General features: G+C 49.3%; 1 protein-coding gene across 1 annotated transcript in view; it reads left to right on the plus strand.

Annotated features, from left to right (window-relative positions):
* Positions 1-7,838: 7,838 nt before the first annotated feature.
* TFF1 (trefoil factor 1) overlaps positions 7,839-10,402 on the plus strand; it is a 4,461-nt gene continuing 1,897 nt past the window's right edge. Inside the window, exon 1 of the mRNA XM_017538624.2 lies at positions 7,839-8,170. Within this exon, the coding sequence (XP_017394113.1) occupies positions 8,023-8,170 (148 nt within the window). The 5' untranslated portion in view covers positions 7,839-8,022. The remainder of the gene's footprint in view (positions 8,171-10,402) is intronic.

The following is a 10,402-nucleotide window of genomic DNA, read 5'->3' on the forward strand; positions in this document are numbered from 1 at the left end:
AAAAAAAAAAAAAAAAAAAAAAGTGATATAAACGTCTTCAGGGTCTTCTGCGGGTGTGAAGTGCGCACAGACGTGGAAGTCTGGCGGCCGCCTCAGACAGGCAGCCGAGGTCATGCCTGTTGTCAGGGCTCTGTCCTCCAAACACACAGCACAGCAGGGGTGGGGGCAAAACCCCGCAAATGCCATGGCAAGGGTCTGAAGCCTCAGCCTGTTCCCATATAAATATTGAGTTAGAAAAGAATTAGAAATATAGGCACAGTTATTCCTTTACATAATCATATATAATCTCAGGGTTACTCACTTATAATCATAAAGATATATACTCAATATAACCTTTAATTTTACCAATGGCCATCAGGTTATGAAGCATGGAACTGAGGTGACCTTGTGAACAAAGTGATGCTAAGGCGAGATGCTGCAAGCCCTCTGTGACACCCACATGAGGGCTGTGTGGCAGTGCCAGTGCTGGGAAAGCGCCCACTATTTAGCCAGCTAGGGAAGGAGATGTCCAAAATGGCAGAGACATCTTACTGGGGGGAGTCTGGAGAAAACTCCGCTTCTCCAGGCTCTTGCGGTAGGTCTGACGGCTGTCAGGGAGGCCCACAGACATCCGGGGTTACCTGTCTCTACGTGACGCTGGGCCTCAGTGGTCACGTTCCGTGTCCACTTTCATGCTCCGCTTCTGCACCTGGTTTCTCTTTTTCTCAGAAGATAAGAATTAATAATTGTATCATAATCTTAATGTCCTTGACATTTCTGACAAATATGCAAAGAGTGCTGACACATTAAGTATTCTCCTCGTCTCAGCTACTTGAAAGTCCTGGGCCCCTGTCTCCAAGACACGTGATTTACCTGACCCTGTCACTGACCCCCATTACCTCCCCCGACCTTCCCTGCCCCCTGCTTTGTACTCAGTGAAAGTCAGAGCATCCAGGCACTCGGGCCACTGCAGGTCTCCACGCTTTGCTTGGCAGGGGACCCCGAGCCCAAACTCTCTTTTCTCTATCTCTGTGTCTGTGTCTTTTATTTCTACAGTTTCTCATCTCTGCACGAGTAGGAGGAGGCTCACAGAACCCTATAGGGCTGGACCCTACAGCAGGGACACAGAGACTCAGATAAAGGCACAACTGATGAGACAGGACGCACCCAGGCGGCACAATACCACATGCATCCCCCACCAATGGATGATGGACGTGGTCAGGCTGTCCTGGCCTTCAGAGCCCTGTGCTCTGTACCTATATTTAGAGGAAGTAATTTACAATGGAAGATATGGTTACAAGGTATAAAAATAGAAATAAAGTATCTTAGAATAGAATAGAGTGTCTTTAGAGATTATCAAATCCTGGGCCTTTGTCCAGCAAACGAAGATCTTCCTCTTGGTCGATCTCCACTAAACCAGTGGAGACTCTGGCCTCCTCTTCACCATGTATTTATCTCTGGGACTCATAGAGTATCACGGTGAGACCAGCCTTGGAGCAGTACCAGGGATGAGTCACCACCATCCTTGGGATGTTCTCCTTACAGATAATTTGTAGTTCTTGACATTTCCTCAGTAGAAGCAGGAACTGTTCGTCATCAGTCCCACATAACATCCTCACATCTGAAATAAAAACTTCATCGCACATTTATGCCTTGGGTAGACATGAGTTGACTACCACCAGGGGCTATATCCACAGGGTTCAGGCCAGGGTGGTGGCAGGAGGGAATACGTGTGTCATGGGAGGAGGGGTCTGTGGGCTGCACCAGCCAGTGCATGGCCAGGACAGGGGCAATGTCCAAGGAGGCGAAGCTCCAGCAGTGCCCACAGGCGGGAGGGAGGAAGGGACATGGTGTCGAGAACAGGGCTGGCCTAGTCCACTCGCTGCAGGGACTCGGGTGCCAATGAATGGGAATCTGCAGTGTCCATGCTACCCCAGGCTGAAAGCTTGGTGAGGAGTCAGCAGCTTAATTCCAAAGTCACCCGCTGGAAGGAGCAGGACTGCGTTCTAGCCTGGTTGGAGCTGTGCCTGAGTATTGGTAGTTTAACTGCAGCTTGGCAGATCTGGGGGTGGTTGGAGAGGTGGGTGTGGAATTGTGTGGAATTGAGACCTGTGTAGAATCCTAAACACAGGAAAATCGCTTTGTGTGAAGATGTCCGTCAAAAGAAACCTTCCTTAATAGTGAAAAATTGTAAGCAACCTAAATTACCAATAATAGAATTACTATTCTTTTCTTCAACTTTTAAGTTTTGGGTACATGGGCAGGATGTGCAGGTTGTCACATAAGTCAGCATGTGTCACAGTGGTTTGCTGCCTAGATCAACCCATCACCCAGGTATTAAGCCCAACTTCCATTAGCTTTTCTTCCTGATGCTCTCCCTCAGCGCACCCCATTCCCCCTCCACAGACTCCAGTGTGTGCTGTTCCCCACAATGTGTCAGTGTGTTCTCATCATTCAGCTCCCACTTACAAGTGAGAACATTTGGTGTTGGTTTTTCTGTTCCTGCGTTAGTTTGCTGAGGATAATGGCTTCTAGCTCCATCCATGTCCCTGCAAAGGATATGATCTCATTCCTTTTAATGGCTGCATATGGTGTAGATGTATGATATTTTCTTTATCCAGTCTATCACTGATGGGCATTTGAGTTGATTCCATGTCCTTGCTATTGTGAACAGTGCTGCAATGAACATACACATGTATGTACTTTATAATAGAATGATTTACATTTGAATATATACCGAGTAATGGGATTGCTGTGTCAAATGATATTTCTGCTTCTAGATCTTTGAGGAATTGCCATACTATCTTCCACAATGGTTGAACTAATTTACATTCCCATCAACAGTGTAAAACATTCCTTTTTCTCTGCAATCTCTCCAGCATCTGTTGTTTCTTGACTTTTTAATAATTGCCATTCTGATTGGCGTGAGATGATATCTCATTGTGGTTTTGATTTGCATTTCTCTAATAATCAGTGATGTTGAGCTTTCTTCATGTTTGTCAGGCACATGAATGTCTTCTTTTGAGAAGTGTCTGTGCATGTCCTTTGCTCACGTTTTAATGGGGTTGTTTTTTTCTCATAAATTTGTTTATGTTCCCTTAGACTGCATATCAGACCTTTGTCAGACGGATAGATTGCAAAGGCCTTCTCCCATTCTGTAGAGCGTCTGTTTGCTCTGACGATAGCTTCTTTTGTGGTGCAGAAACTCATTAACTAGATCCCATTGTCAATTTTTGCTTTTGTTGCAACTGTTTTTGGCATTTTCATCGTGAAAACTTTGCCGATGCCTGTTTTCTAAATGGTATTGCCTAGATTTTCTTCTAGGGTTTTTATAGTTTTGGCTTTTACATTTGAATCTTTTAGTTTTACATTTAAGTCTTTACATTTAGTCCATCTTGAGTTAATTTTTGTATAAAGTGCAAGGAAAGGGTTCAGTTTCAATTTTCTGCATATGGCTAGCCAGTTCTCCCAACACCGTTTATTAAATAGGGAATCTTTTCCCCTTTGCTTCTGTCAAATTTGTCTCTTCGACATTTGATGTGAGTGAGGTCTCACTCCCAGTTCTCAGTTCCTTGGAGGCCATGGTTATGCTTTCTTGGCTTTTGGAGCCATGATGATGGAAGGGCTGCTCTGCCTTTCTGTGCCTCTCTGAACAGGAAGAGTGGTGGGAGCTGCAGCAGATGGCTGTGAGGGGCAGGGAGCATGGAGAGGAGGGATGGGGGCCATTTTACAGTTGATGGGGCCAGGTGTGTTCTCCTCCCTCCATGGGCATGTCTGCATCTCACTGGTTTGTACTGAGTGAGCCTCTGGGATTTGTTGGGTGGGATGAGGAGGAATCAAAGGGCAGGAACGGGCAGCTTCTCCTAGCAGGTGCTAAAATCTAAGAGATTACAGGCCGCTCACACCACGACTTTAGACCTGTGTTTAACTTCAGGGAAGGTGTGAGGACACAGGTCATGGGGCAAGCATGTCATGGGGCACGGCCTGCAGAGAAAACCCCAAAGTTAAACACCTGCCTGTGTCTCTTAGTCACTGAGTCATCAACTAGGGAACGTAGGGGAACTCCTCTCTTTCTCTCTTTTTGGGGAGAGCTAAATCATTACATTTGATCTGGAAGCATACAGTATTTTTCCATTGCAAAAATTAATTATGGTTATCGTGGAGATATTTCAGCAAATAGGAAGTCAGAATCCAAGGAAAAGACACAGCTGACGCTTAAGCACTCACTGACACCCTCTGGTGTATTTTCTTTTTTTCTGCTTTTTTCTACTGAGTGGTTTGTAAACTTTTGTATCCTGTTCTTTTTGATTTAACACTGAAGCATGAAAATACTCCATGTTATTACAAATTCCACAGAAATATGCTAGGGAGGGTTCCATAATATTTCCTCATGTAGCTAAACTAACATTTAGTTAATAATTCCTCATATTACAATTTTTCTTTATGAACTAAGATTTCTCTTGATGAACATCTTCATGCAAAGTGATTTTCCCAGGAATAGGATTCTTTCTTTAGAACACCCACCAATATAGTCTATGGCCGTACCACCCTGAATGCATCTGATCTTGTCTGATCTCCAAAGCTAAGCAGAGTCTGGCCTGGTTAGGAAGTGGATGGGAGAACATTTACGAATGCAGATTTACTGGGTCTAAGAGTGGACTTTTCCTCAGGCTCTTGATACAAAGTATCATGTTAATTTCTGAAAAAGTGACACTGATTTCCACGTTCTGTTTCTGTAGGTACCTGTTTCCTCCAGTGGAAGATGTGTGACCTTATTGGACCCATTGTGAGACCCACGTGGGCCCAGACTTCCCCTGTCACCTCCAACCCACAAGCTGCACCCTTTGGTGAACCACCATGGGGTCTGGGTCTCTGAATGGTGTCGGTTCAGAGATAATATGCAATGCACTCAGAATCTCAATAGTTTCCTCTTCCCAGTGCAGAGTCACTCTAGCTGTGTTAATTTCCTGGGGTTGTTGTCTAAAGTCCCACATACTGAGTGGCTTAAACAGCAGAGGTGGATTCTCGCACAGCTTTGGAGGCCTGGGGTCTGAAATCAGGGTGCATGGGAGGATGCACATAGCTTCTATGCACATACTATGTCATTTTATACCAGGGAGTTGAGCATTTATGGATTTTGACATCCTTAGGGGGTCCTGAAACGAGTTCCCCCAGTGAGAAGTCAATCACCACCTGTGGAGGTCTGTGCTCCAGACCCTGACTTAATGATGGGTGAACGAATGCACTCTCACACCTATTTCAGTGATTCAAGTGGGCTAGGGAGGCTCATCAGCTGCTTTCAGAGGACAACTGCCACCAATCGACCAAGACCCCCTGTCCCATCCTCATATTTTTTCAGTAAAGATAACAGAGGTTCTAAGTCAACACACTTGTGATAATTAACATGGTTAAAAGAGTGGTTTTAAGAATGATGAAAGCGTTAGGTTCTGGGGCCCAGAGTAAACACTATTAATGGGAAATTCCCCTTTGATTTCCCCCTGAGAAGACCATCAGCACAAAGTTTACATGAGTAAACAGAGTAGAGACAAAGGGATGTAGGGTAAACAGGATGAACTGGGAAGGCCTCTTATCATGACTGTCTTTTCCCTAATCTAATGTAAATGAGCTGGCTGCCTTTAGCCCGTCCCAATTAAACCTTTTGGCCTTCCAAAAGGTTTGAGACTATCATCTACAACTTTCCCTAATATTTTCCTAACATTCTGGCAGCCAGCCCGAGTGAATTCCAATAACCCAGGGGTGCCAAGGGATGACTGCATTGCATTTTCAGTCCCTTTTTCCCTTTTCTTTGCTAATAAACATTGACTTTGCTTTTCTTTCTCTCCCTCCTTCCTTCCTTCCTTCTTTCCCTGTTTCCAGCTGTTACAAACAATACTAAAAAGAATATCTTTGCCTGTGTTTTCTTCTGCCCAATTACGAACATGTTGCTGGGTTAAGAGACCCAGTCTGGAACCAGCAGAATTTGCTTAGCTATAAAATCCGTGTGGCTTAAACCTCACCAAACACTGCACACCTTTTCACCAAATGACTGTACAGTTTACATCCCATTTCCAAGAGCCCCTGTTTTGATTCGAAAAATTAGAGCAGGGAAAACCACTGTCACCATGAGCACCACCCCAGGCCTGGCACCCCTGTCCTGTCTTTGGTAAACTTAAGCTGCCCACAGAGGACTCTGAGCCTTGACCCCTCCCCGGGTCCTGCGGTCAGGCCTCTCCTGGAGACCCCGGCGCAGAAGTGGCAGCCCCGGAAGGAGGGGCTGGGTCCTGTGGTGGAACAAAGAGGAGCATGGCAGCCCCCATTCTGACCCAGGCTCCTCTCCCAGAGGGCTGCAGGAATGTACTGACTAGGTCACCCAGGAAAAGAAAGTGCCTTTGTGAGGCTAGCATTCCTTTTCCTCAGGGCCTAATCTGTCACTGAAGAAAAATGTTTCTTGCATTGTCCATTTATTCACTCAGTTCTTCAGCAGCTGTTTCTTGAATGTCAATTGAAGCTGCTGTTCTAGGGTCTGGGACCATCTCAATGAGCTAAGAGACGAGAACCCCTGCGCCCATGGGCCCTCCCATCTACTTCAGGGAGGAGTGCAATGAATAAATAACAAACAACGTGTCAGTCACTTGTTTTATCCACCAGGGGGTAATGAGAGCTATGGAAAAAAAAAGCCCCCAAGCATGGAGTGGAGGGAGGCATGGTGCAGGGGAGCGGGAGGCTGTCCTTCAAAATACAGGAGTCTAGGGGCCCAACTGAGGAGGTGTGAGAGGGGGAGGGATTCCAGGGGACCAATTGGGGAGGGAGCCCCATAGACACAGGGGAGTGAGCTACATTCACGTTGTCAGTTTTTAATGGCAGTTCTTGTATATAATTGTTTTTCTTCCCCCCAATGTCACCCCTCTCAGAAGGAGTCTCCATCTGTCACTCAGGCTGGAGGGCGACAAGGTTGCTCAGTGGTGCAACCTTGGCTCGACGCAACCTCCACTCCCGGGTTCAAGTGATTCTCTTGACCCAGCCTCCGGAATAGCAGGGATTACAGGCACCTGCCACCACGCCAGGCCAATTTTTGTATTTTCAGTAGAGATAGGGTTTCACCATGTTGGCCACGCTGGTCTCAAACTCCTGACCTCAAATGATCCGCCTGCCTCGGCCTCCCAAAGTGCTGGGATTATAGGCACGAGCCACTGCACCCGACCTACAGTTTCATTATTAAAACAATTCCACTGTGAAAGGGAAAAGAACAGAAAAGAAAGAATTAATTTAGATAAATAAGTGAAAATGTGCGCGCAGTTCCTTGGCTTAGGCTGCTGAATGGTTGCCGGCGGCTGTCGTCGGCGTGAGCCCGAGCAGGAGCCGCTTTAGCCGGGGCTGAGTTTCCCCCACAGAGGACCTCGAGGGCTTTGCTCATGCAAATTGGCCATGGAAATGTCTAACTGGACAACTTCCGTGAGAAGGGATGCAGTTTGAAGCCCCAGATCCCCTGGGGGCAGAGGGAAAGAGGAAAGAACAGGCCTTTTATTTCCCTTCTTGTCTTGTTCAGACACAGCTGTCTTACCCCAGACTTGGATTTCAAAATTGTGCAAGACTGCTCACCTGTCCATTTGAATTTGAGAGCAGAGCAGACAGAATGGGCTTCATCAGCTCCGTATCCCTCTGCAAGGTCACGGCAGCCACCCCATGAGCCACTGTTGTCACGGCTGAGCCTATCTCTGGCCGTCTCTATGAATCACTTCTGCAGTGAGTGCATTGTTTACGCTGCAGGGAGGGCCTCTCACATACAGGTAGGACGGGGATTAAGGTCAGGCTGGAGGAGGCTCCCACGGGATAAGAGGGACTTTCTGGATCTCAGATCCCTCAGCCAAGATGACCTCACTGCATGTCATCCCTCTGTATCAGCAAATCCGTCACTGTGGCTTGACCGAGCCTAGGAAACACCTTTTATAAAATCAGTGGAGATTATCATCTCGGAGGGTCTCGGGACCTCCTTGGGCAAATGTTATCTAACGCTCTGTAAGCAAACAGAGCCTGCCCTATAAAATGCAGGGCTCCGACGGCGTCTCATCCCTGACTCGTGGTCGTCTTTGGAGCAGAGAGGAGGCAACGGCCCCCATGGAGTACAAGGTGATCTCTGCCCTGGTCCTGGTCTTTGTGCTGGCCCTCAGCACCCTGGCCGAGACCCAGTCAGGTAAGACACGCTTCTTCCTGCTCTGCAGGGCACAACCAGGGCGGGCAGCCTCCACCAGAGCCACTGTTTTACGTGCATATTTTTGAGCACCTGTTTCTTGCTGTTCTAGGCCCTTAAAAGTATATCCCATTTTATAGGATCAGCAAAACCAGTGGAGAATAACGCAGGAGGCAGGGCCCCGGGAGGCCTTTGAGAAGCACTTTGAGGAGGCTGCTTCCCTTGGCGGGGGCTGTTCTCCGTGTTGGGAAGAATATACAATGCTTCCAAGTGTCATGTTTCAAAGAGGAAGTGTAGGCGTGGGGTCTCAGAGTTGTGCTTCAGAGTGTTCAAGCCAACATCTCCCCCAGGGGTGGACCCTCCAAAGGCCCACCCAGAGAGGCCCAAATGCTCCTCCTAGCAATGGCCAACTGGGAGACCCTTTCCCATAGCGTCCTGGGCTCCCCTGGGATCCACGCTCTGGGAGTCAAAGCCACCTCTCCCATGGGTGCATGGCTGGCAATGCCTATTGCCTGGTGTCGTCCAGTGGATCGGCTGCCCTGGGGAGTGGAGGAGGAGGCTGTTCTTGTTTCCTTGGCAACTGTGCATCTCAGCTCTGTTACCTGCAGAATGGAGAACAGTCTGCCCTAGGCTGTCAGGGGAATGCCGTGTGGCAGTGCCTGTGACTTGCGCTTTGCCAGTGGCAGGGAGCTGAATAATGTGTCTGTTGCTGTTAGACACAGTTTCAAGGTGGGGGGCAGGAGAAAGGGCTTTCCACGTTTCCAAAGCAAGGGTTTCCAGAGATGTCTGAACAGGGGGTGCCCAGTGGTGGTGTCCGTGCTCCATTGCCCTCCGGCTACCTCCTGATCAATGCCGTGGGGTACGGTGCCCGAGGGGTGGGCTTGGGCATCATGGAAGAGGAGATGGCATCAGGCGGCCGTGGGAGGCCCCCTAAGCCCATGGCAGGGAGCAGGGGAGCCTCAGAACCCGAGAGGGAAAGTGGCCTTTTGTGCAGGATCAATAGGACGGGTCCCCATGCTGGCCACCTGCCAGGCCCATCTGCCTCCGCCCTTGCCCCCACCCCTGCCCCCAGACCTGCCCCCTGTGCTGTGGGATGGCAGAGGCCGTGGCAAACTCTCCTCTCCCTCCCCTCCATGCCCTCTGGCCCAAGGCTCAGAGCTTCTTTGTGGGTCACTCAGGTCCATGGTCCTGTTACAACAGAAATCTGGAATACTGTGTACAATTTAGTGCATGCACATGTGGAAACCGTTTCCATTTATTTCCATCACATCACGTGTGGAAACCATTTCCATTTATTTCCATCACACAACAAAGTGGGTGGGCAAGACAGAGCGTGCGGGGGGCAGAACGCCAGGGCTGGAAATCCTTCCTGCGGAGGAGCCCCCTCCGGGGTGCTGATCCACCCCCCACAGCACCTCTCTGGACCCCCACAACCTCCTTGGGGTGGGTGATGATCACTTCGCCTCATGATGGAGCCCAACCTCAGCAGGGCCGCAGAAGTCACTGGGTAGTAGGAGGTGGACCTGGATCCTCCCCAGCAAGCCAGCAACACCTTTTCTAAAGAGAGCATGAGGCAGCCGCAGATGCCAAAGCAGACAAGGGAGCAGTCCCGCCTGGCCTCCCCTGGGGCGTCCTCACCTGAGTCAGTGTGGCCAGACTGAGTTCCTCCCCTCCTATGCCCCAAGACAGGGACAGGGACAGAGATAGGGACAGGAACAGGGAGGGTGTTCTGGGCTCTTCTTTCATCCCTGCTGCAGACTGTCACCCACCAGATCCTAACGGGTTGCCTTGAGACCTTTGACTCCACGGGGCTCAGAGCCTGAAGCTGTTGTATTAGAATCTCTTGCATAAGATCCCTCGACGGCCCCCAGCAGGCCATGCCCATACATGTGTCTTCCCCTCTAGACTCCCTTCCTCACTGCCCTGCTTCAAGCTGTTTAACAACTCATAGTCCATGTGGTCGGCTCCTCCCAGGCCACCCCACCCCATCCTCTCACCTTACCTGCCATGGGCTTTCAGCTCCTGATCACACCTGGGTCTCTCCAATGGCCTTTGCACATGCGGCTCCGTCTCCACCTGGTGAACCTCCTCCTGCAGGGAGCTCCCCTGCTTTGTTCAGCCTGCTTGTCATTGACCCCTCCTCGGAGCGCTCCCCCACCCCCCGCCATGGTTACCCTGGGCACCCTGGGATGATGGCCTTGCGTTCTCTCTCACATTTTCTTGGCTTTCTCCTCC

The sequence above is a fragment of the Cebus imitator genome, unplaced genomic scaffold, assembly GCF_001604975.1.
Source record: "Cebus imitator isolate Cc_AM_T3 unplaced genomic scaffold, Cebus_imitator-1.0 Scaffold112, whole genome shotgun sequence".
Classification (NCBI taxonomy): domain Eukaryota; kingdom Metazoa; phylum Chordata; class Mammalia; order Primates; family Cebidae; genus Cebus; species Cebus imitator.